Source organism: Oncorhynchus tshawytscha, unplaced genomic scaffold (genome assembly GCF_018296145.1).
Source record: "Oncorhynchus tshawytscha isolate Ot180627B unplaced genomic scaffold, Otsh_v2.0 Un_contig_5990_pilon_pilon, whole genome shotgun sequence".
Classification (NCBI taxonomy): domain Eukaryota; kingdom Metazoa; phylum Chordata; class Actinopteri; order Salmoniformes; family Salmonidae; genus Oncorhynchus; species Oncorhynchus tshawytscha.
The window spans coordinates 227,385-254,019 of record NW_024609819.1 but is presented as its reverse complement, the minus strand read 5'-3'; the positions used below and the strand labels follow the sequence as shown (position 1 = coordinate 254,019).

Genomic DNA, 26,635 nt, shown 5'->3' with positions numbered 1-26,635 from the left:
TGGGTTTAGTGTTGATTTGAAAAGAGGAATTCAGAGCTGCAAATTCAGGGAAGAAACGTTTTTTAAAACTGACCATGTCCTGTGCATATTTCACTGTCTAGGGATCGCAGGAGGCTGCTGAGGGGAAAACGGCTCATAACAATGGTCGGAGCGGCGCACGGCTGGAAACCATGTGTTTGATATAAACTAAACTTTTTCAGGACCCTGTCTTTCAAAGATAATTCGTAAAAATCCAAATAACTTCACAGATCTTCATTGTAAAGGGTTTAAACACTGTTTCTCATGCTTGTTCAATGAACCATAGACAATTAATGAACATGCACCTGTGGAACGGTCGTTAACTGCCTACCGTCTGTAAGCTGTTAGTGTCTTAAGGTCACAGTTATGAAAACTTAGGACACTAAAGAGGCCTTTCTACTGACTCTGAAAAACACCAAAAGAAAGATGCCCAGGGTCCCTGCTCATCTGCATGAATGTGCATTAGGTATGCTGCAAGGAGGCATGAGGATGCAGATGTGGCTAGGGCAAGCAATGTCCGTACTGTGAGATGCTTAAGACAGCACTACAGGGAGACAGGATGGACAGCTGATCATCTTTGCAGTGGCAGACCACGTGTAACAACACCTGCACAGGATCGGTACATCCGAACATCACACCTGCGGGACAGGTACAGGATGGCAACAACAACTACCCGAGTTACACCAGGAATGCACAATCCCTCCATCAGTGCTCAGACTGTCCGCAATAGGCTGAGAGAGGCTGGACTGAGGGCTTGTAGGCCTGTTGTAAGGCAGGTCCTCACCAGACATCACCGCCAACATCACCTATGGGCACAAACTCACTGTCGCTGGACCAGACAGGACCGAAAAAAGTGCTCTTCACTGATGAGTTGCAGTTTTGTCTCACCAGGGGAGATGGTCGGATTCACGTTTATTGTCGAAGGAATGAGTGTTACACCGAGGCCTGTACTCTGGAGCGGGATCGATTTGGAGGTGAAGGTTCTGTCATGGTCTGGGGCGACGTGTCACAGCATCATCGGACTGAGCTTGTTGTCATTGCCACCGGCCATACTGCTCGATCTGTGCATGATTTCCTGCAAGACAGGAATGTCAGTGTTCTGCCACGGCCAGAGAAGAGCCCGGATCTCAATCCCATTGAGCACGTCTGGGACCTGTTGGATCGGAGGATTCCACCCAGAAATGTCCGGGAACTTGCAGGTGCCTTGGTGGAAGAGTGGGGTATATCAAATCAAATTTATTTATAAAGCCCTTCTTACATCAGCTGATATCTCAAAGTGCTGTACAGAAACCCAGCCTAAAACCCCAGACAGCAAGCAATGCAGGTGTAGAAGCACGGTGGCTAGGAAAAACTCCCTAGAAAGACCAGAACATCTCACAGCAAGAACAGGCAAATCTGGTGCAGTCCATGAGGAGGAGATGCAGTGCAGTACTGAATACAGCTGGCCACACCAGATACTGTTACTTTTGATTTTGACCCCCCTCCCCCTTTGTTCACGGACACCATTTTCGATTTATGTTAGTCACATGTTTGTGGAACTTGTTCAGTTTGTCTCGGTTGTTGAATCTTATGTTCATACAAATATTTACACATGTTAGGTTTGCTGAAAATAAACGCAGTTGACATTGAGAGGACGTTTCTCCTTTACTAAGCACTAGTCAACCTCAGGGCCAGAATAGACCAGTCTGAAGAGGAGCCATTGTCTGAAGGACTTTGACTGGAATAATAGTAGTTTGTTGGAAGTGGCCTTTGTTATGCTTGTTTATTTTGCCGACAGTGTGATTAGTGCGTAATTTCCAACTGTGATTGTAGAATCGTCATTAAAGCACGTTTTGGTAAAGTGCAACCTTGTCTGCCTTTCAGAAAGAAGTATCAATGGGTGCATTCGAACAGATCACTTTTGTCAAGTCGGTGACTATCGTTGGTCACCACCTTTCAAAGTTTATTGCATTATGGGGTGAACAATTGTCTGGCTTGCGTGAACTTTACATTAACTTTACATAAATAATGTGATCAAAGGTCATGACGTTTTGACTGCAAATTTCTGCAGTTGCTCTTCGCCAACTTCACCTTCCAGCCATCACCTGCGTAGTGGGAGGCTCCATTGTCAACCAATCATTAGGGTGTTTTTCAGACAAAACTGAAACATGAACCAACTTTGCCGTGATTCATGTATACAGTAGATATATACAAATGAATATGATATTTGAGGCTCTCTCTCAATTGATTGTACAATGTGTACACAAGGTTTCACTTTGAGTGTGTGACATGGGGGTTGGAGACATGTTTATTTCAACTTTGTAAAGAAAAGATTTTATAAACAATGGTAACTGGCATGTTGATCTGAGCCTTGCTGTTGGAAAATCCCTTTAGTGTCCGACTTTCGGCTGTTGCAGATGAACCAGACTTCATTTGTCTACTGTCGTTTGCTTTAGCCTTACCACTCAAACGAGCCCAATGTCTCACTAGCACTACAACTCCTGTATTTACAAGGAAGCAAACAGAACGAAACAGGAAAGACCTACACGTTTACTCCAAACTTAACATTATGCAATGATAACTAGTTTGTATTGGACAAATTCAGGTAGGTCCCTCCCCGTTTCCTTCTGTTTGCTTCTGTTTGGTCCCTAGGGTAAACGGTTTCCGTTGCAAGCTGTTTCGCAACAAACTAAACGTTTGGCAACGGAATCTGACTAATGAATACATGAATTTGTGCAATATAAATATATTGTTTTCCATTGAAACAGTGCAAAACGAATGAATAGAAACTCTGATAGACTAATGAATACACTCCTGGTGATGCTACAGTATCAGGGTTGGTGTGCTTGTAAAATCTTAGGTTTTTGATGCAATCAAAAAAATATCTACCTTTTCCAGGATATCAACCAATCACTAGGCTACTAGCTGTTTGGATGATCGATGACAAAACTATGATTTTTAATTTGCTTAAAGCCTAAGCCTTAAAACCAGAAGAATGTGGGTTAATTCCACACCTCTTGTACTCTCGTGCTTTAGTGTATAGGTGGATCTCCAATCATATTTCCTTGATTCCTCACATCCTATCTCCTTCTTCCTCAAAATGCATTGGAGAAAATTCTTATTGGGGAGGAACTTTAGACCTTGGGATCAATTACCCCCAAAAGTATTAGTGAAATAGCGAAAATCTCCCAGCCAGCCCTACTAACAAAAGTTGAGGTATGGTTTGGGGGTTGAGGGGGTGAATTCTGTGCTAGGGAAAGTACCTTTTTGGAGAATGGGCATTGGCAAGATTTGAACCTAGGACCTTCTGGTCCCTATCCCAGTGCCTAGTCCAATCAGCCAGAAGGGGAGAAGGTACAAGTCTGTTTTGTCCACATATATAAATGTATTCAGTCAAAGTTAGTAGATTAGAAATGTAATTAGTTTAGAATGTTGGGTAACAAAACAAACAATCAGTCGGGATGCGAACCAGGAAACTTGCAGATCGCAACCCATGTGTAACGCCCCCATCCACCTCCAACGTACCAGGGCTTTTTTTATTTGACTCTCACCCGTAAAAACTCAACCCACTAACGTGTCACTCTGAGCTCTGCCCACTGAACTTTCATTCAACCAATCACATTATATTTGACCCTTTGTAACTTTCTCACTCATCATTATTCACGATTTATTCAGGATAATCAGTAATCATGGTAGCATTCACATGAATGTAGAAGTGTTTAGAAAACATTCTTGTTTGTCATAAAAGTGACTCTAAAATGACACACTACATTATTTACCATCTGTTTCTATTGGGCACCAAACATTCTGAAACAACCAAAACGAATGGCAAATGCATCCAACAAGTTAGTAGAGTCACAAGCTTGATGTAGTCATTGGTTGCTATGAACATGGGACCAAAAACAAAACTTTTGACTTGATTTATATGAATCTTTAGTGTTGTTAATGTTGACCCATACCTTTTTGATATTTTTTGTTTGTTAAACATCTCTTTATGAACAATAGTATTATTATAAAATAATATAATTTCCAAATGTTTTGGGCCATACAATATAGCTTAGTGTTTGAATCATTTATTTTATACAGTCGTCATTGCTCATCTTTATCAAGGGTGTCAATTTCAGACCCAACTGTATAATATTATTGTTGACAAGCACATTGCCCTTTTAAAGCACATGTATCTCCATTCCACTCCTCTGCTAATATGATAACACCAGCAAATCCTAGGGCTGTTGTCAGTCCAGGACTAGGCCTAATAAGTGTCTGGGAAACTGGCCCCGAATGCTCACACTGGTACATCTTTAAATGACTTCATTAATCTAATCGTCCACTAATTGGTCAAGATAGCCTTTCCCCCAATGATTTTTATCACAGCTTAATTAAAACAGGCCAGCAAAACTGCTGAAATGGTGTCTTGTCTGACCGGCTTGATTGACAGACTGTCCCTGTGCCTGTCGGTGTTAAATTCCAGCCACTCATAAGATGTCCTCCCTTTACCTCTAGAAAAGAACACACACACACACACACACACACACACAATAATAATCCCTTTCAAAGACGAGCAACGTGGCGTCAGATTGCCAGTGACTGATAAATCTTTAATATAAAAATTGTACAAGAATTCTGATACAAATTACAAGAGGTATTTGGACAAAATATGAATAAAATTCCATTTACATCCCAAAACCCATATGCATTTTATGCAAAAACCATAGACCGTTATGATACAGAAAAATACAAGGAAAGCAACAAAACAAAATGAATTAAGAAAGAGGACCTTGTTTTCTCCTCCAGTCTGCTAATGGGAAAAACCTGTTTAGGAGACATACAGTATTCATGAAGCTGCCAATGTCACCATTATGAAACCAATAGTGGTGCAAGCTTCCCCTGTTGTAGATGCTGCAGTTTGTGGTGTGACTCTGTAGCAATGCTGCTCTGCCAGGCAGTGAAAATAAGAGTTGATTGAGATGCAGGCCTCTGGTTGCAGGGCGGAAACACAGCCGTTTAGCACAAAGAGAACCAGACAGCTACACAAAAACATCACTGTGGAAAAGAAAATGTACACAGTCTTTTTGAGATTATTTATATATAAAAAAGTAAGATTGGCATGTTGGTAAATAGTTTGGGGTGACTTGCTATAATGTTAAGGATTGTAAAGATGTTCTTTTGTCAAATGGGTAAAAAGCACATTTTCTGCATGTTTTTTTATTTGTTCCAGGATCATTTACTGTAGAATTGCTGTTACCAAGTTCCGAGGGTAATGTTGGACCACAGCGTATCATCTGTAAAACCACCAATCTGCCCATGTGTCTTTTGAGCCTTGCCACATGTATTTTTCAAGATGCATGACGTTAACCAGACAGCTCACAAACATCCCCCTCCACTTACACTGGGTCAACGTCCTACCCTGCTCTCCACAGACTTAAACAAAGTGGACAGAGGTATACGATCCATAACGGATCACTAGACAACCCCACCTGCTCCATTGTCATCTCTCTCATTCCCTCTCTCCATCGCTCTCTCTCTCTCTTTCAGTGATGGTGTGTTGTGGGGAAACTGGCATTTGGCAGTCAAGAGTCCCCTAATGAAATATTAAAGGCTCACTCCACTCAAGCTGGCCAGTGAGGGTTTTAAGAGGCCTTCTCCTCCTGGGGACCGAGCCAGGACAGTAATGGTCCCATCGGCCTGACAACTGGGCTCTGTCCTGGATCCTAGTGGGCTAAAGATGGTAAGAAAGAGGGAGGGAGGGAGATTGAGGGGTCAGGCCCTCTCAAAGGAGAGAGGAGAAAATGTACTGTAATGTCTCCCGTGAAGGAGGAGAGGGAGAAGAGTGGAAAGGTCAGGGGGCTCCATCACTTTCCAGCCAGACAGTCAAGAAGGCTGGCACGGCTTTCTCGCTCTCTCTGCTTCTCTCCATCTCTCCTGCCTTGTTAAGTGACTGCCGCAGGTCCCTGCCAGACCGCTTTCGTTCTCAGACCGGTCCCTCTGCTCTCCTTTCTCTCTCCCTATCCTCTAGTCTGGCTATTCTGTTCTGGACAGTCTGTTCCGTGTCAGGGCAGTTTTCTCAGCTCATTTGCAAGCTCTCTCTAAGAGCCGTGGCGTGCTGGCATGGCCATCGAGTAAGAGACAGAGGGGCTAGAGATGAGGAGTCAGTGTAAGGGAATTTAATCTCTCTCTGGCACACTAACACACACACTAACATACACACTAACACATACACACTAACACACACACACACTAACACACACACACACACACACACACACTAACATACACACTAACACACACTAACACACACACTAACACACACACTAACATACACACACACTAACATACACACTAACATACACACTAACATACACACTAACACACACACTAACATACACACACACTAACATACACACTAACATACACAATAACATACACACTAACACATACACACTAACATACACACACAAACTAACATACAAACACACTAACATACACACAATAACACACACACACAAGAACATACACACACTAACACACACTAACATACACACACTAACTAACACACACACTAACACACAGGTCACTGATTGAGCTCCCTGGCTGCTTGAGAGGTCTACAATATTGAATAGGACAAGAGGAATGTTTAAGCTTTTGGGTTCTGCTGTCTTTCTCATCAGATCAGGTTGTGAGGTTTAACCGCGCAGGCGAAGGTCACTGGCTACAGCAGCGTTAGTTAAGACTACGCTTGTTACAGTCTCACGTTCCTCAATAGAATGCGTGTTGATTCCAAACCAGACTTCCCAAGCATTCTCCCAGTTCTTTAATATCCACGGTATTCATCGTAAGCCATCAAACACTTTCAAAGAGGGGCTTCCGCACCTTGAATACGCTCAGTTGGACAACTGACTAGGTTTCCCCTTTCCACCTTCTCTCTCAGTGCAGTCCATGGCAGTCCATTGCGGTCCAACTCAATGCTACATTCCACTGTTCTCCATAATGAAACACTAGCGTGCCCTGCAGTGACAAGGCTGTATGCTAACGTTGGACTGACTGCTTTATTACATAGAGTGATGGACCGTGGATGAGCTCGCTCTCTCTCTTTTCCCCCTCTCTGCCTCGGGGTGTCCTTGTTTCCCGCCCATCACCAGAGTCCTCTTGTTGCTGTCATCCCACTGGCCTGTTAGCAGGAAGAGTGTGTGTGTGTGTGTGTATGTGTGTGAAAGAGAGACAGCTGTCAGCAGGGTTCCTGGAGTGACACTTCTGTACTTCTCCGTCTGGGCCCGTGGCGGTAAGGTGCAGTACGGTGCACTGAGCAAATGAGGCAGGCTGCGCCTCAGTGCCACTCCAGGGTGTTGCCGAAGGTTCCTGTACAAAGTTTTTCCTTCACCTGGGATAAACAGGCAATTACACATCCTTTTTCTACGGCGATGGCCATTTTGTGAACTTAAGAGTACACTATTAGTCGGTGTCCCTAAAGGACCCGGGAAGGGGCGAGGGGAGGGGGGTGAGTAGTGGGTTGAGGGGGAAGAGGGGGGCGGGGGTGGTTTCTCTCAGGGAGAGAGAGAGGTGAAAGAGAGAGAGACCGGTTTGGATCTCTGTCGGCATTACAGTCCTGTCGGCAACATTCACGTCTGGCGGTGTAATGAAGTGACAAGTGAGTTATTAGACAGATCAGCGTCAGAAGGCTTCCAGGTAATGGTGGAACAGCACATTTTTAATGATACTCACTGTCATCCCTTCTTCCTCTCAAGTCAGCCCTCCACCTCTGCAACCCCTTTCACTCAGCTCTTTCTCTCTCTCTTCAGAGAGGAGAGGGGTGAAGCCTGCTGCCAGTGTCGTGGAGGTTGGTAGAGAGGGGAGAGGGGTGAAGCCTGCTTCCAGTGTCGTGGAGGTTGGTAGAGAGAGGAGAGGGGTGAAGCCTGCTGCCAGTGTCGTGGAGGTTGGTAGAGAGGGGAGAGGGGTGAAGCCTGCTTCCAGTGTCGTGGAGGTTGGTAGAGAGAGGAGAGGGGTGAAGCCTGCTGCCAGTGTCGTGGAGGTTGGTAGAGAGAGGAGAGGGGTGAAGCCTGCTGCCAGTGTCGTGGAGGTTGGTAGAGAGGGGTGAAGCCTGCTGCCAGTGTCGTGGAGGTTGGTAGAGAGAGGAGAGGGGTGAAGCCTGCTGCCAGTGTCGTGGAGGTTGGTAGAGAGAGGAGAGGGGTGAAGCCTGCTGCCAGTGTCATGGAGGTTGGTAGAGAGGGGTGAAGCCTGCTGCCAGTGTCGTGGAGGTTGGTAGAGAGAGGAGAGGGGTGAAGCCTGCTGCCAGTGTTGTGGAGGTTGGTAGAGAGAGGAGAGGGGTGAAGCCTGCTGCCAGTGTCGTGGAGGATGGTAGAGAGAGGAGAAGCTTAGTCTTAAGAGTTTACACCAACATGTCCATCAAAGGGTCCATCATGCCCATTGCAAAATAGTCATTAAAAAAAAAACTGTCCAACACTTTCATGGATATAACGGAGGTTTGAATACTGTATACCACGTAACACTGTGCGTTTTTATCCCCTTTAGATAAGCACCAATCAAGAAAGAGGAGCTCTCAATTTTTTCACATCCATAGTAACATGACAAAAACACAATAACCATCAACTCAAGGGCACAGACTCAAAATGAAGACCGATCTGTCTTTCTTTTTTTCTTTTCTTGAAAAAAAAAGGAATTGATATTGGACAAGACATCTGCATCAAGATGACATCACCCGCCAATAAATACCCCTTCCCCTGGCTACTTTGCCTAGTTATCTGAAACATTTGTACCTTAAGATGTGTATGGAAACAAGGAAAATGGCTGCAAATAACTCCGAAAACAGCCAGGCAATGGCGACAGAGTTTCACAGAGTTCACCTTTGAAGCTGACAATCAGCAATGGAAATCAATACTGAAAAAATATAGCAAAAGGCTTAAGACTCAAGTGCATCATATCAACTTATGTAAGTTAAAGTACAACTGTATGGTGAAAAATTCTAGATGTTTTAAAAACCAATGCTTCTTTTGGTCACAGTTTAAGGACTATTTCTTTGTTTTATAATCAATGTGACATTCACAATACTTCTGATAGGATGGCCATTTTTTGCATGGAAACGTGTATAAAATAATAGGACACTCAACCAACGCTTGTTTTAGGTCACAAATACCACATGCAGTAGAAAGATTAGCCTACTTCAACCTCTGTAGCTAAGTACTGTGATATTACAGTCACACACTGGGTTTACACTCCTTGAAATGAAAATAACACAAACTAAATTCCTCAATACTTAAATCTTCTGCCTTGAAAAACAGCAGCTGTATTGTAGTCAGTCACGTTACTGTATCTGGTAGAGTAGAAATACTTAGACTTTTTCTGAATACGATTATTTGAGTAAAGGGTCCGGATGTTTGGTTTCGTTCAGGAGAAATATGGGTCTTTTGTTGTGAAATAGCGTTTTTGAAACTGAACACGTGCAAAAAAATAAAAAATAAACCTGCCACAAGTATGCTAAGTCATTTCCCCCTGGCACTGTGGCCGTCTCAGACCCCGAACATCGCCGAAACCAAAACCATTGCAAAGTCCTTGTAATAATATTACACATCCCGCTTGTATAGTTGCAAAGTGCGAAAAACTGACTTGGTATAGTAAAAGCTATAAATGATAACGAAAACAAAAGAACAGAGAATGATATTGGTGTAGGAGCCACACAGAAAAAGCATGCCAGCAACCTCCGCATATCTAACAGGTAGATACAGCAAGTCACATGATCAGTAGTTTAAAAATGGTTTTTAAACTAACATAAATGAGTCAAGCTAGTAAAGATGCTACCTCTTTCTTGCCTACCTCAGCGCTGGAAGTATTGTACTGTAACATAAAAACCAAAAAAGAGAACCAAAAAAATAGCCAACAACCATCAAATACAATTGTTTTACACCAATAGCCTCTTGGGACATATTATTTACAAATGAAGCAGTCATGCTCTTGTATGGGGTTTCCTTTAAAAGCTATCATTACACAAATACAACAAGAAGATTTATATTTTTATCATTTCTGCAGGCAACAGTCACAAATAAGAGTTTGAATAGATTCTTTGGAGATGGACAAAAACAAAGACATATGGGAAATAGGAAATGGGGTTTATGGGAAACCGGCAGGGCCAGTTTTTGGAATAAAGACACTTCAAGTGTCTCATCCTCGTTCTTCCAAAGAAGGAAAGGTCAAAAGTCAACGCTTACTGTATATAGTCACTGGATCTCATCGAAGGGAAAGAGAACTGTGGTGCATGACGTCTAGGGGTGGTAAGGTGTAGTTCCTGGGGGTAAGAGCTCATGGTTTGGGGTGAGAAGGGAGTCGAGGAAGGGGGTAGAGTTGGCCAGACGAGGGCCAGGGGGTTGGGCTAGTCTACCATGGTGGTGAAGGGCACGTTGTTTTTGTGGAGGTTGGGGTTCTGAGAGTGGCGGTTGCGGCTGCGCACCGAGGAGAACATCATGTTGCAGCCGGCCACTTTGCACTTGTGCATCTCGCGCAGGTGCACAGTCTTGTAGTGCACGCGTAGGGTCCCTTTGTTGCTGTACACTTTGTGGCAGATGCTGCACAGGATCCCACCACTGCCACCGGTGGAAGACAGGACGGTCGGCGAGGAGGAGGGGTCGGCGCCGTTCAGACCTTCTTCCGATCTTCCTCCGACTCCTCCCTCGCCGACCTGGTCCCGCCGCCTCCCGGCCCCTGCCTGCCCCGGGGCATGCTGGGAGCAGTCCTCCCCGTCGCTGACCCCTCCCTCCTCCACCCCCTCCTCCAGGTCATCCAATAGGATGCCCTCGTCGCTGCCCTCGTCCGACTGGCGTGATGAATGGACTGACCCGCTGGACTGAACGCTGGACGCGGTACTCAGGTCCAGCACCATGTAGTCGTCTGGGGGGCCACTGCGGTGGTAGAAGCCGTTGGTGAGGGGGTGGTGGAGGGGGTGGTGGTGGTGATGGTTTAGGGGGTGGTGGTGGGGGTAATCGGTGCCTGCCGGGGAGCTGGCGTCACGGTTCAGCCCTCCTCCCCCCAGGCTGGCGCCGCCAATGCCCGCCCCTGCCATGGCGTCCAGGCCCAAGTGGTGCCCGGCGTAGATCTTAGCCAGGAACTCGGCGCGCAGGTCCTTGGGCAGCGGTGTGAGTTGGGGGTCCAGGACAATGTCGTCCAGCTCTTTGGTAAGCAGTTTGCGATGCAGGTTGATGTTGGAGCTGTGCCTGGTGGAAAGACATAATGAAGGGGGAGGTAGAGAGAGATCGTTTTCATAAGAAAATGGCTAAACAAGTTGTCAAATCAAGCAAAATGGTGTTTCAGCGCTTTAAACAATGACTGGAATGGTAACATTCTCAGATCTTTTTAGAAAGATGATACATTTTGCATTCCAAAACATGTGTTCTGTCTCGCCCAACACATGCACCTATGCTTGGAGTTCTAAGTATTTGAATGATATTGTATCAGTCACTACATTTTCAATAACCCTCCTCTCTTCCTGTCCTCACTAACCCTTGACCTCACGCCAGACGAAATAACTACTAAACGATTCACCTTGTTCTAGAACCTCTCCTCACTCTTTACCTTACTTACTTAACCTATCAAGAGGAAGCTACGTTGAAATGGCTTCCAATGCCCTCCCTTTTAGGTGAGAGAAACTCTACCCAGTCCTTCTCTTAACGTTCCCCTAACTGGTCTAACGCGGTGTGGCGAGAGCATCCCGCCACGGTGTTTACCACAGTCAGCACGTCTAGCACAGCTCCGCTGCAAATCCAATAGACTCTGACTCAATTAAATACTCCACCATATTGAATGAGAGTTTATCAATTGATTGGAGCTGTGGTAATGCGATAATCGAGGGAAAGTGGATAGCGTATTAGATCTCCGACAGCATTATCACACTGGCTCCCTATTGGAAGTGGCTTAATCAGGCCCCCCCCTTTAAACATATGATCCCCATGTATCCCCTTCGCTTTAATAAGAAATAAAAATGTCCGCTTTTTCACACAGAGAGCAGTAGTATCTCATAACGCATAGCCACCGCCATCGAATTCACAACAAGGAAGTGTAAGTCTGGATCTGGTGTCGTGCTAAAGCTTGCTAGAGCTAAAGGGTATTGTTTGTGAGGTGTAGCAGTCTGCATTGCAAAGCCATGCCAAAAGATGTGAGGTAAAATGTGTTTTGACAGCTCAAATTCAATGCCTCTTCCCTCCAATTCCACAGTTGCCATTTCAGACTGGGAGGGATGCAGGCTCCACCACAGCAAATGTCACAATAAAATGGACAAAGAAAGGTAAACATAAGTAATAACTGGTGCCAGATATGGAAGTGGCACAGTATACACATCCCACTGTCCACAATACAACATGTTAGGGGACTTTTCAAATGAAATCAAGACTTTTAAAGTGAAATGAAACAAAAGTAAGCAATGACTAAGGAATATCAAGCAGTGCTTTTAAATATGAGGGGTTTCATGCAAGGCAAGGGGCACGGTGGAGGGTGTGACAAACTAAAAACACGTCCTTGGCAGGACAGGACGAGGGCAAATGGATTCACAATGTATAGTAGAGCTTACCAGCAGTGCCATGGTTGATGCAGTCAAAAAGGGTCCCTGGCCTTTAATTATTTAGTTCCCTATCGGACATTCTCCTGCAAGAGGGTAAAAATAGTATACATTCATTGGAATGGAGGGACCCCTTTCTTTCTGTGTTACAAAAGGAAGCAAACAGGAGCACCGTCCACTTGAGCATTGTCAGCATCGAGGAGCGGGGAGAATCGATTGGCCGTGGTTGTCACTGCCTCGTGTGTGTGTGTGTGTGTGTGTGTGTGTGTGTGTGTGTGTGTGTGTGTGTGTGTGTGTGTGTGTGTGTGTGTGTGTGTGTGTGTGTGTGTGTGTGTGTGTGTGTGTGTGTGTGTGTGTGTGTGAAAGAGAGAGAGAGAAAATATACAGTACATCCATGTTCTGAGACTTATGGAAATTCTTAGCTCTCTTCTTTTAACCTATGATAACAGTCTGATACACAGATGGTGTTATCTTATGGTCCAAATAGTCATGACTCATTGTCTCTCCTAATGTATCCCTGTGTAGATGGAGAAATGACTGTTTCCACAACCAATAAACAAACAATTGGGTCTAGATATTTTGCTACATCGATTACATTCAATTTGATTGGTTTGTTGATTGTTTTTAGTGGGGATGCCAACAGGCTATGGCATTAGCTGATGTGATTGGGCTGTATGCTGTTGATGATGCTCAGGTAGGCGGGTCCTTTGCAACATGTCTCCACCCCTAAAGCCACACCCCACACACTGCTCATAAGCTCTAGTCTGCCATGGCTCCCTGACTGATGAGGTTAAAACACATGCTAAAGTGCCATGCAGTAAGTACCCTGAATTACTACAGTATTACTAAGTACTACTGCATCAGCCATATGTCATTACTGTGATATCAGCATTTATACTAGATCACAATATCAAGACCACAACTGAATAACTAACACACAGCCCATCTACATTCTACATTTATATGTCCCTTCTGGTCCTTATACTGTCATTCACAAAGTCCACATTCTGACCCTGAGAAAAAAAAGTATGTGTTGAGTAATCAAACAATTAGTGATTACTGTTTAAAATAAATAAATAGATTGTTCATGGGCATCTTTGGAACAATTCAAGCCTGTGGAATATGGTGTGAGTAATGGCTGCTTGAATAGACTTTGCGGAGGAATTCACCTGCACCGGTGACAGATGCATCTCCTCCCTATCTCTAAACATATTCACTGGAAGTGTTTCAGGCTGCAGTTATATTCTTGGGGTTATATTTTCCTCATTTAGAGGCCATACACAGATTCCTTCATTTATCAGATTTAGCCTCTCTGCCCCATCTCCCTGTCTCCATCACTCTGCCACCACTATTTCACTCCCCCTCTTCCCCATTCCTCTACCCCCCAAAACCAAACTCCTTCGTTCCCTCACTCCCTTCTCCACCTCTCCCTCCCTGATGACCAGTAACGTGGCAGGAAAACCAAATTGACAGTCTCATCTTCGCCCAAAGACGGGGGAGGCCTCTTGAGAGGCCATTTTGTTTGTGCAGAGTAGGAGGAGATGGAGAGAGAGAGAGAGGCTAGCTAGCTAACGCGTCTGTCCCAGCCAACGTTAATCATCTTTAGGCTCCCGTCTCTCCTCCAATGGCCCTGTCCTTCCCTCTGTACCATGTGTGTGTGCGCGCACTGTCTAAATGAGTCGTAATGAGCAAAGTGAAGTCATATTAAACTGACGCTGATGGTTCTTTGCCTCTGCTGTCATGTGGGGTTGCTATGTGATGAGGTTTGGAGTGGAGAGGTGGGAGGATGATCGAGGGGTTGGGTAACACATTCATCATTATCTGTCTTTATTCTCTACTAGCTGTACTACCTCAGCAACACACACTTAAGTTCAGATCAGACGTAGCTGGAGAAACTTGATCAAAAAGTTAATAAAAGGAATATTCCTCTCAGGAGTTGGTTACACAGACTCCATAGACACACCATGGAGGTTTAGATGGAAGGCTAAGTTACAGATCACATCAACAAAGCCCTGTCATTATATTAGCCTACAATTACTTACAGAATGTGAAATATTTGCGACGCTTATTGTTCCAAACGAAAGCCTTCTGAAAGTGATTCTCTTATCTTTTTGTCTTTATTCACAAAACCCAAATGTATCAAAGATAAATTAACATAAAAGTCCCCTTTCATAGTGTAATGTCATTAACATACTGTTCATCAGTAGATATTTTGTATTTTGAACTCGGGATCTGTGGCTAAATTAAATAACACATTCTCTCTATAAATGATCAGGCCTTTGTTTAAGCATGGCAAATCAAGAGACTGCAGCTTCACTCAAGTTCTACCAGAGACTGGGCCCACATGGCTTGAAGGGAGCAGGGGAGAAGGAGGAGAGAGAGGGGCAGGAGGAGAGAGAGGGGGCAGGAGGAGGAGAGAGAGGGGGGCAGGAGGAGGAGAGAGAGGGGCAGGGGAGGAGAGAGAGGGGGCAGGAGGAGGAGCGAGAGGGGGCAGGAGGAGGAGAGAGAGGGGCAGGAGGAGGAGAGAGAGGGGGAGGAGGAGAGAGAGGTGGAGGAGGAGGAGGAGGAGAGAGAGGGGAGGAGGAGGAGGAGAGAGAGGTGGAGGAGGAGGAGGAGAGAGAGGTGGAGGAGGAGGAGGAGAGGGGGGGAGGGGGAGGAGGAGGAGAGAGGGGAGGGGAGGAGGAAGAGGAGAGAGAGAGGGGCAGGAGGAGGAGAGAGAGGGGGAGAGGAGGAGAGAGAGGGGGGGAGGAGGAGAGAGAGGGGGAGGGGGAGGAGGAGGGGAGAGAGGGGCAGGAGGATGAGAGAGAGTGGCTCTCAAACGTAATTAACCTTCACTCTCTGCATCCCTCCATCCGTGTGGGGACAAGGGGCCTCCGCACACTAGTGCATCATGGGAAATAAGTGCGGGAAAGCACCTGGTGACAGAGTCCTCCGATGAAAATGAATAAAACAAGGAAGAGTCTTAATATAAACATGTAGAAAAGAGAGAGGGAGGCCCTGTCGTTGATTTAGGAAAATATGATTAACGAGGATAATAAGGCCGATGATTACTGGTCGGCACGCCTTTCAGACGTTAATCATACTACCGCTGCTGCCACCGCTGTGTGTGTGTGTGCCGCCCTCCACAATAAATATGCAATCATTTACCTCTGAGCTGAGTGCCTGGTGGCCAGGGGGCTGGAGGGAAACACTGTACTGTTACTGTATTGATGTACAACTAGCAGCTAGATGTTAGAGGACTCTCTGTACTCTATTAGCTGTGTGTGTGTGTGTGTGTGTGTGTGTGTGTGTGTGTGTGTGTGTGTGTGTGTGTGTGTGTGTGTGTGTGTGTGTGTGTGTGTGTGTGTGCGTGTGTGTGTAAAACAGCAGTATGCTATGTTGTTTATCCTGTTAGTTAACCACGCCATTGATCTGTATCTTTACATCTACGTCACCATGTAGATACAAAATGCCCCCCTCTCTATTCAAACGCTTGTGACACTATTGTCATTTCCCATTGTCTTTTGTTGTTTCCCTCAAATATTAATATGATACCGTAGATCAAATGTCCTTGTCCTCCCCTCTAATTGACTCTGACATCGGGGCTTTTGAAGGTAGCGTTTGTTTGATGCGCCTACCTACAATCCTCTGGGGTGTCACTCCACTGTAGAGAAATAATTGACTAATGGGATATGCTGAGGTACCTGGACAACCTCCTGTTGTTGGTATAGACGTCAACATCTCGCTGTGAGGAGAGAGAGGAGAGGTGGTGGGGGAGAGGAGGAAGCTGGTTATTAGCACTGCATATTACAGACCTGGATTTTGCATACATTATCTGGTTGGAAACAAATGTCTGGGTGTCCCAGCAGATTTAGGCTCAGATACTGTTTCGGTTGTTACAGAAATTTTACATTCTAAAGCTCAAATACAAGGGATGAAGAGAAGGCATACGTTTTGGTTTACTGAGATTAAATATCATTATTCTGTGATATAATGAATAGATTATTATAATTACAGGTTATATTGCATTAAATGTATTTAATTAATCATACAGTTACTTATCAGATTATTTTAAATATTATTTGAATTTGTGCTAAAGTATAATAATGATTGGTTTCATAATATCAGAAAAATATGTTATTAGCTGTGGAATTTGTAACATTTTGTAGTGAATCTTATGAAAAATGTCATTTGAAACTACTCAAACTTTATGTAGCAGCAAACCAATGTCTGAGGCGTTGTGGTTTCCCAATCCTTCCTCCACAATAATATTATCAGAGGGGAAAAGTCCTTATGAAAACGACCAAATTATTTTCCCATGTTACAATTACACTGCAGCATGCATTATGTAGTTAAGGGATTACCCAGGGACACATCTGATTGGTGTTCGGCCAGAGCCCTGACTATAGCTTCAATAACCCACAATTCCTTTGGCCCCGCGATACCCCTCTGTTGTTACGCTTCTCTCCTTATTCCATAGGAGCAGCAGGCTCAGTAATACATCCCATATGCTACCAGGAATTTATGCGCCACACAAAAGATCTGTCCCGAATGGCACCCTATTTACCATATAGTGCACTACTTTTGACCAGGGTTCTGATTACAAGTAGTGCACTATATAGGGTATAGGTTGCCATTTGGGACACACTCAAAGTATGGAAACAATAGTGTACTTAGGTGTAACTCACCCACATCTTGGTCTAAAACCGTCTTCCTTCTAAGATCCATATGTTCACAGCAGTGATTGTCCTCTCTTCCTGCTACACACCTATCTATTCATCAGTGCCTTATGTTAAAGCGCTTCTGGAATTTATACGCTTGTGTTTCTGGTAATCGAGTCAAACTGTCACACGCACATCACTAGGGCAATATTCCACAGTCACTGTGACACCGTGTCTGTGAGCGTGGGTAGAGGTTCATGCTTCACTATAAGCCTGTGGAAGACATTTGGGTTCATCTTTGAGCCAAGATGGAAGAAGAAACACAGTCTAATTTGACCTCGCTCCCTCACAGTTGCACCTCTCTATACTACAGCACCCACTGCCTCTTGGAAACCAAATCCTTTACTGTGAGTGAGTCAGAGAATCCTAACTAGTGCTGTTTTTCACTGATTCGTTTTTCCCACCACTGTCATCCCCTCGTCGTTTAGTGCCGGAGTTAAGTGTTTTTTTAAAGGCCATTACGGGGTCGCTGCGGCAGATGCTAATACAAGTGGGGAGCGCTAATGTCGGAGAGCGCCCAATAAAAAAGATGGACGGCTAAATTATATAGTTGGGAGACAAGCTGGGGCAGTGGTCGGGAAGGATGACGGGCAGGGGAGGGCTCTGATTCATAGTTCTACCTTGACTTCCACTAAATAAGGAAGTAGGCCGCTGAATTAGGCCTCCTCATTGGTCAGTTTGGCCATGTGTGTCCAGCTCCTGAGCAGGTATTGGTCGGCTTACTCGCCACTCATTCAGAAATGTGTGAAGTGAGTCTTTGGGATGCCTCGATACCATTGGCGTTTCTGTCATGGTAATTTAGTATCTAAACATTTGTTGAGATGTCTGTTCGCTGTGGGGAGGCTGTTATTTGGATCGTATCAAACCATAAAGTCAGGGCTATTTGTTTAATATCATATTTTATTTTAGTGCAATAAAGAGACAAATTAAAAATACTGTGTACATTACAATGAATGAGTGAGTCTCTGTAAGACTATATGCATCTGTAGGAACGCATCAGCTTTTGAGTTTGTGTGATTTTATACGTGCACAAGCATGTGTCTGTGTTTGTGTGTGTGGTTATGCGAGACAGCAGGCCTCTCGTGCCCCGGGCGCTCCCTGTCCCTAAAGCCTCGTCAAAGAGGGTAACGAACTAACGCATCATCCGCGGCTGTGTCAAACACACGCATCGGCACGGCAACGCATCCTTTAATAACACTTCCTGTCATCTCCCTGCTGTCGGCACCAGCTGCGTCAGGTGAGCGGCATGATTTCATCTTCTCTTCTCCTCCGCTAACTCTATTTTACCTGTCTCTTCTCCTCCATCCCCCCCTTTCCCCCTCTCTTTTCCGCTAACACTATAACCCATCTCTCTTTTTTCCCTCTCTCCACCTACTCCATCCCCTCTTCCCCTCCCTCTATCCCTGCCTCCATCCCTCTCTCCCTGAACAAGTGCCAGAGTCACCTGCTCTATTTACTTGGTGCTAATGAACAAACAGGAACAGAATGAACAGATGCCACTGAAACAAGGAACTTAATAAAGGCCCCGGGTGGAGAGGGGAGGCGGGTGGAGGGTTGCTGTTGAGACAAAACAACTGAGAAAAACTAGAGAAAAAACTCCTCAGAGAAGCAAATTAGATTAGGAGGGGGAGAAAACACAGTCGCTCTTTATCTAAATAAAAAAGTGTCACTTGTCACCACGGCGTGCTCTAACACAACAAAATTATCTCTTTCTTCAGAGGAGCTGGTTGAGTGAGGCTTCCCCTCTTCTAGAGCTCTAGAATATGGCATATGTCATTATACTGGGAGCAAAGGCATGCTCTGACTGTGTGTGTGTGTGTGTGTGTGGGGGGGGGGGCTCTGCTAAAGCGATAAAGAGATGCATTTGTTACACTTGAAGTCATGTCTATTTTCGAGGGGCGTTGGGGAGGAGATGAATTTACATTTCCTTTCAAGGGCCCTTTTTCCACCGACACCCCACTGTGAAGACAGACTGGACCGTTCAGTCAAATGGACATGCTTGTTTACACGGTGGTCAGGGGAATAGACCTGGCAATGTCACACACAAGGCCTTTACTTCGTTTTTTTTATGATGCTAATAACAATGCTAATGAGTCACTATCGATGCTACCATGGGGTCGTTGTTGAGAGTTTTATTTCCCTAAATTACCCTAATATCCGGACACATTTGATAGGCTATTTTCAAACCTCTCTTAGGCCAGTCGAAGTCTAACGTCAAACATCCCCTCATACAAAAAAAAAAAACAATTGTTAGCAATTCCTTGGAGAGCTAAATGCTAGTTGCTAGCCCAGGGCACTCTGATGTTGTGTAGCCTCAGCATGTGTTGTGTTCTGGCGTCAACCTGCTGCTAGCTTTAGTGGGTGTGTGTATTCTGGGAGGGTGTGTGTGGATAGGGTGGATGTGCGAACAAGCCCAGGTAGGTAAAGCGTGGCTAGCCTCACCTCCTGGAGCAGGGCGCTAATACATGCAGTGGCTTGACAGACCGCTGTCTACGTTAATGTATGCTACCTCACCTGTCAGTAACGAAGGGAGTGAGGGGAGGTAAACAGGGGTATATCTCAGAGTGGAAGATTGTGTGTGTGTTCTGGCGATGACACCCTACTTCTCTGAACTTTGACATGACAGTCAACAGATGCCGCTGTATACCTGTTACATTATAAAGTGTATCTCTGCTAATGGTGCGTTTCACTTAACATATGGTAGGTGACGCCTTAATAATTTCACTCCATCTAAGTAAGAAAAAAGACTTCACTGCAGTTGAGTAGCTCATCAAGAAAACTCATCTACTGTCCTAAACTTTCCACAATTACTGATATGATGAAATATCAAATGAAACGATACATGCACCATACATACATCCACAACATTGTCAATGTTTCTAATTACGTCATGTAATGTCAAAATGAAAGGACAAAACATATGTAATGAACCTACCTGTAATGAATGCCTGAATTGTTAGTATTTTATATATATATATATATATATATTATATATATATATATATATATATATATATATATATATATATATATATATATATATATACACACACACACAGTACCAGTCAAAAGTTTGGACACCTACTAATTCAAGGGTTTTATTTTTACTATTATTCTACATTGTACAGCGTTGTACTATGATATAACACATGGATTCATGTAGTAACCAACAAAGTGTTAAACAAATCAAAATATATTTTATATTTAGATATATATATACATATACACACTACCGTTCAAAAGTTGGGTTCACTTAGAAATGTCCTTGTTTTTGAAAGAAAAGCAATTTTTTTTGTCCACTAAAATAACATCAAATTGATCAGAAATACAGTGTAGACATTATTAATGTTGTAAATGACTATTGCAGCTGGAAATTGCCGAATGTTATATATTTTTCATATATTTTTATGCAATATCTCCATAGGTGTACAGAGGCACATTATCAGTAACCATCACTTCTGTGTTCCAATGTCATGTTGTGTTAGCTAATCCAAGTTTATCATTTTAAAAGGCTAATTGATCATTAGAAAACCCTTTTGCAGTTATGTTAGTACAGCTGAAAACTGTTGTTCTAATTAAAGAAGCAATACAACTGGCCTTCTTTAGACTAGTTGAGTATCTGGAGCATCAGCATTTGTGGGTTCGATTACAGGTTCAAAATGTCCAGAAACAAAGACATTCTTCTGAGAAATGAAGACTACTCCATGCGAGAAATTGACAAGAAACTGAAGATCTCGTACAACGCTGTGTACTACTCCCTTCACAGAACAGCGCTAACTGGCTCTAACCAGAATAGAAAGAGGAGTGGGAGGCCCCACTATTGTTTATCTCAAATTCTTGTTTTGTTACTTGAATTAATAACACCAGTTGTATCATAGTATTCATTCATACTCTACTGATATTTAAATAATTAGTCAGAAAAATTGAGGCAGTCAAATTAAGAACCAATTGTAAGCCAAGAAAAAAGACACTGTTAGTGTGTATATATGTGTGTGTGTTGTACGCCACTCACCTGTCTCTGCTCCGTCGGGAGGGGAAGGCGGCGTTGCAGCCGGACACGGTGCACACGTGCATCTCTTTGAGGTGCACGTTCTTGTAGTGCAGTTTGACACTGTAGGAGCTCTTGAAGCTCTTCTTGCACACGTAGCAGATCTTGGGGTCGTTGGAGTTGGGGCTGGTGCACAGTTCTCCCTCGGGGGAGTGCGAGGAGGGGAACTTGGGCGGGCTGGCGCCGTAGCTCATGGAGGAGATGAAGCTCTCGTGAAGGGCAGCCATGCTGGCGGCGGCGGCTGCTGCAGCCGCCATGCCCCCGTTGTAGAGGCCGTACTGGCTCATGCAGAACATGTCGTAGGTGGGGTCATTGAGCTCCTCCTTAATCTTGATGGCGGGCTGGTGGGGTGAGGGTGAGGAGCGGCTCTTGGGGTCTTCCATCTCCTTCCTCAGCTGCGCCTCCTCATCTCTGGCCTCCAGGTCCTCCTGGTCCTTTTCCAGGTTGTTGCCTCCTCCTACTCTGGAGCTCCTGGAGGAGTTGAGCCTCAGCCTCTGGTGCTGCTCCTCTACCTCCATCATCTCCTCACGGTAGAACATCTTGGAGTCCGAAGTCTCAGAATCGTTCTCAAAGTCTCTCTCGTGGTCCTGGTCCTCGGAGGTGAAGCTGTCCATGCAGCGGAGCTCACCGCCTGGGCCTCCTCTCTCGCCCCTGCCGCCCTCGCCTCCGGGTCCCTCCCCCCGGCAGTCGTCCTGGTCGTGCCTCATCAGGTGTCCCCTCATCAGGCCTGGGCTCATCTCATCCTGGGAGGGGGACTGGTGCCCGCTGCCGCCGCTGTGGTGGCCGTTGTTGTTCCCTCCTCTGCTGTTGTTGTTGTTGTTGTTGCGGTTTCCATTGATGTTGTTGTGGTGGAGGTGGGAGGAGGGGTGGTGGTGGTGGTGGTGGTGGTGACAGCTGTCGTCATCATCGTCGTCTTTGTCCTCATCGTACTCGTCCGCCACGTCAATCACCTCCTTCTCGATCTTCACCGGCATGCTGGACTTACGGGGCTTCTTCTTGGGGGTGGGGTCCGTGTTGGTGGCAGCAGCTGGATCCTGCTGGGGGATACTGGGGGTGGGCAGCCTGTGGTGGGACATTAGCCCACCTTCAGAAGACATATTGTGGGCGTTGTGGGAGGCTGCGGCTGCGGCGGCAGCCAGGAGCTGATGCTGCTGGTCCATCAGAGAGGTGCTGTTGGTGGTGGAGGGCAGGATGGGGCTGGTGGGCAGTGACACTGGAGGACTGACCAGGTGCTGTGGGGACAGCAGCGTACGGTAGAAAGGGGGCACCGGCTGGATGGGCTGCACCGACTTCAGGGAGGGGAAGACCAGTGGGCTCTGCAGGGGTGACTGGAGCATGGGGTCCAGGGGTGGGGTGGCGAAGCCCAGAGGCGGCCGTCCGGGACTGGTGAGGGTGAAGCCGCTCTTGGCGCTGGAGATGACGGGCGTGCCGGGGCCCGACCCACGGATGAGGTCCTTGTCGCGGTTGTTCCTCAGCATGGGCATGTGCAGGCGTGGGTTGGGGTTGGCGCTGTGGCGGTTGCGGCTGCGCAGCGAGCTGAACACCATGTTGCAGCCCTCGATGGTGCAGCGGTGTTTGATCTTGAGGTGTACGGCGTTGTAGTGGATCTTCAGCGTACCTTTGTCGTAGAAGGTCTTGCCGCACGAGTTGCAGCACACACGGCCCTTGCGTGAGGTGGCTCCCATGCGGCGCATGCGGTGCATCTTGGAGGAGAAGGATGAGTGGGTAATGCTCTTGGACTGTTCGCTCTTCACAAAGTGGTGGTGGGCCTGGTGGTCGTTGAGGGAGTTGGACCTAGGCCGTGGGGTCCCGGGTTGCCCCTGGCCTTGCTGCTGCTGGCCTTGCTGCTGTTGTTCCGTCTGCTGCTGGGACGGCTGGTTGGAAGGAGTGGGCGAGATAGGTGATGCCCGGTTGTTGGGCTCCTGTTTGGGCTCGATGGCGTTGTTCATGCCCCCCAGGGCTCCGATGCGGCTGGGGCTCTGACCGCTGCTGCGAAAAGGGCTGAGGGATACTTCGGACTCGCTGCTCTCCACCGGCTCGCCCTGGTTGGGTAGGCTGGCCTCGCGATCCCGGTCGTGGAGGCTCCGGAGGCCCGACTGCTCCAGTGCCAGGCCATTGGGGGGCAGGCCCAGCATGGGGGCCGACACAGGGTTGATGTACTGGAACGGCAGAAGGAAGGCGAGACTGTTAGGGATGTTCTCAAAGTGGTGGATGCTGGACGGGCTGCTGGTCTCCATGTGGTTGAGGAGGCCTGGGCTTCGACCGCGTCCTGTGCTGTTGCTCTCAATGAACGTCCGGATGCCTGAGTCGGTCTTGGAGGAGGGCACGGTGACCGCCTGACCCTCCTTCTCCTGGATGGCCATCAGCTCCACGATGGACTTGGTCTCTCCGAAACGAAGGAACTGCTGCAGGGTGATGATCTCCTCTTCCCGAGACATAATGGACCAGCGGTCCAGCACCTTGCCCGCAGCATCCTAGAGGCCCAATGGAAAGACGAGAGAGAATAGACAAAACACACTAAAGTTATTGATTGTGCATAATCACTGTGGTCGGTCTGAGGTCGAGAGGGAGCGGGGTAGAAGGGGGTAGGGAAGGGGTGTTGTTATCGGCTCATGAAATTCAGAGGCCCCTGAAGCGACAAGTAAAGATTGATAATAGAGCTCTGATAATAACCCTCCTCCTCTTCCCTGTCCCTCTTTCCCTTCCCCCTTTCTCTCCTTCCTTCTTTACCTTTCATCAGCTATGCATACACAGTCATTAGGCACACAGAGAGAGGAACAGGAAGAGTTTAATAAAGTCTAAAAGCAAACAAATGGAGACCGCTGGGGCCGGTGGGGCTGGTGGGCTATTAGTGGGTACCTGTGAATTCTAACCATTTCTGGGGACGTTGATCTATTCGCTGTGAGACTGTTTAACAAAAACAGCCCGTGAAAGATGTGAACTCTCGCTGAGAGTCCCTCAGAACAGCGCACGGCACGCAGCTCCGCTATGTTTACTGCCGCGATGACAGCCGGGGAGAGAAAAGGCTGCTAAAAGAAAGAATGGATTAATTAGCGCGAACCACTAATCGTACCTTGCTACTTGGCAGCCATTTTTCATAGTTTCCTCTTATCTCTGAGGGAATCTAATGAACAAAGTAAAATGGAGTTAGGAATATCAGTCTATGGGGGGTTAAGTCGACGTTGACATTAAAATAAGAACATCCATGTTAATTTAAGTGCGTATTTGGAGGTGACACCGATCTGGCATCACTTTCATTAAGAACAGACCTGGGATCAGTCTTTATGTTAATGAGGTTTACGGGATGCATATCTCCCATCAGATTCAATACTAATGAAGCAGCCATACTTTATCAGTGTGACCGTGTCAAGAGGAAAACGCATGTGCTTGCATTTACACTGCCTATGGAGAGAAGGCGGGAGGGAACGGGAAATGTAATGAAGTAAATGTTGACAGGAAATATTTTACATGGGCCTTGGTGTTTCCCAACCCTGTGCTTGTGGAGCCCTGTGGAAGCGTGGGAAACACAGTTTCCATCCTGGGAGAAAAGAATGACTCCGATGGGAGAGCTCTCAGCATTATTCCAAGAGGAGCACTTTCCTTGGCGGCCGTCTCTTTTGGAGATGGTGCTATTAACCACAGAAAAATAAAACGCCTCGAGTTTTGAACAAACATGCGCGTCAATTGCCAAACGTCGAGACATGGCAATGGATTCTGGGAAAGGAATCTTGGCAAGACCTGAACCTGAACTGAAGGAGTTTGCGGTCGGGCTCAGAGCTTTGATACACAGAATACTGACCCAGTTCTGTTGTCTCAGACTCTGAACCCACTGGTGCTCTGACTGTGTACTGCGAGGGTGGAACCCAGCAAATCACTAACAGAGATTGGCACATCCTGTCAACTAAACAACTTATTTGATTGACAGACTTTAACAGGTGTTAGTATGAGATTCAACATTAGTGCTAATCAATTATCTAGACATTTTATTTTAAATTTAAGTCCCACATTGCTTGTTCACACGGGAAGAAAACGGGGCTGTGTGCACTACAGAGCTGCTACTTTGTGAATGGTGTGAGTGTGTGTGCATATATGTATGTATGTATGTATGAATGTGTGTGTGTTTATTATATGAGTGGTGGGGATAAACACTACAGTTTACTCTGCATGGTCCTGTGGGACCTCTGCAGCCCAGTCAAGTGTGACTTCAAGGGAACGACAGTGCAACCACAACAATTAGAAGCAACGCTAGGGTACTGTTCCCCGTTCACACCCCGCTCCTTCTCTCCTGCCTGGCAGAATCTATCAGAGATACAACACTGGAGTCTAAGAGGGTGTAAAAATACATCACAAAGGGCCTTAAAGGGAAAAACACAAGATAAATGTTTAACAAGACAGAGGGAGAGAATGGAAAAGGAAGTGTGTGTGTGCGTGTGTGTGTGTGTGTGTGTGAGAGTGAGGGGGGTTAGATAGAGAGTGGTTGCACATCATGCCCTTAGACATAGAAGCCAAATGAATCCTTGGGAGACGGAACATCAATAGTAACTGGGGTTATTTGTTGTTAAATATACATTAAAAAAACATTTTACACTTTCATTCTGTGTGTGAGTTTTTCGCTTGGAGGTATATGACTTTAAATTGTAGCCTGGGCACTATTATTTCATAGCTGCACGGCCGTTGGGGCATGTGGATTTCCATCGGATTCCATTGAAAAAAGTTCAATTAGAAAGTGTATAATTAGGCAGAAAGATAAGAAATGGAGAGAATTGCTCAGAAATAGTCACTTTGAAATGTACAACGGGATTCGTAGAATAAGGGTCACATACGTTAATAAACTGACAAGTACATAACAGGCACGTACGCACAAGGGACACAAACTCACCAAACGATTGGTGCAGAATGGAATAGCTATGACACATTCCAATATACGTGGTACTATTTTGGATCTGTTTACTGTTACAAAGTGACACTAATGAAATACAATACAGCAAATTTGATCAGAGGTAGGTTATGGATTAGAAGATGCCCAATAAAAAGGTAGGCCTACACTGCGCAGATCAATCAACAATAAATGTTCCTCACTTACCCTAACCACTGAGGAGAGAGTCAGCCATTGCTGTTTCAAAGGTTCAAAGGTCACGCCACCACTTGGCAGTCCTAGTCCCCTTACAAACCCATCACACGCAATTGATCCTTGTGCTTTTCAGAACACTGTCCGGACACAGACAAGTATGGCTTGTGCTCTTATCATATTCTTCCCTCCCATCCCTTCATCCCTGCTTGTTGTTCAATCACGATACAGGTCAGTACTACGGCTATGGAGAGAGAGGGCCCGTACTG

At 45.9% G+C, this 26,635-nt stretch overlaps 1 protein-coding gene across 6 annotated transcripts in view; it reads right to left on the bottom strand.

Moving 5' to 3' along the window:
* Window positions 1-8,638: 8,638 nt before the first annotated feature.
* Window positions 8,639-26,635, bottom strand: part of bnc2 (basonuclin 2) — a 165,338-nt gene continuing 147,341 nt past the window's right edge. For 3 of the 6 annotated variants that reach the window (XM_042318910.1, XM_042318912.1, XM_042318913.1), the window contains 2 exons: window positions 21,263-23,772; window positions 8,639-11,213 (listed from right to left, as the gene is read on the bottom strand). In XM_042318910.1, coding sequence (XP_042174844.1) covers window positions 10,376-11,213; window positions 21,263-23,772 — 3,348 coding nt within the window. In that variant the 3' untranslated portion in view covers window positions 8,639-10,375. Of the gene's footprint in view, window positions 11,214-12,562; window positions 12,637-16,167; window positions 16,275-21,262; window positions 23,773-26,635 lie in introns of all 6 variants that reach the window. The other 3 variants (XR_006083003.1, XM_042318914.1, XM_042318911.1) reach the window with 3 other exon arrangements.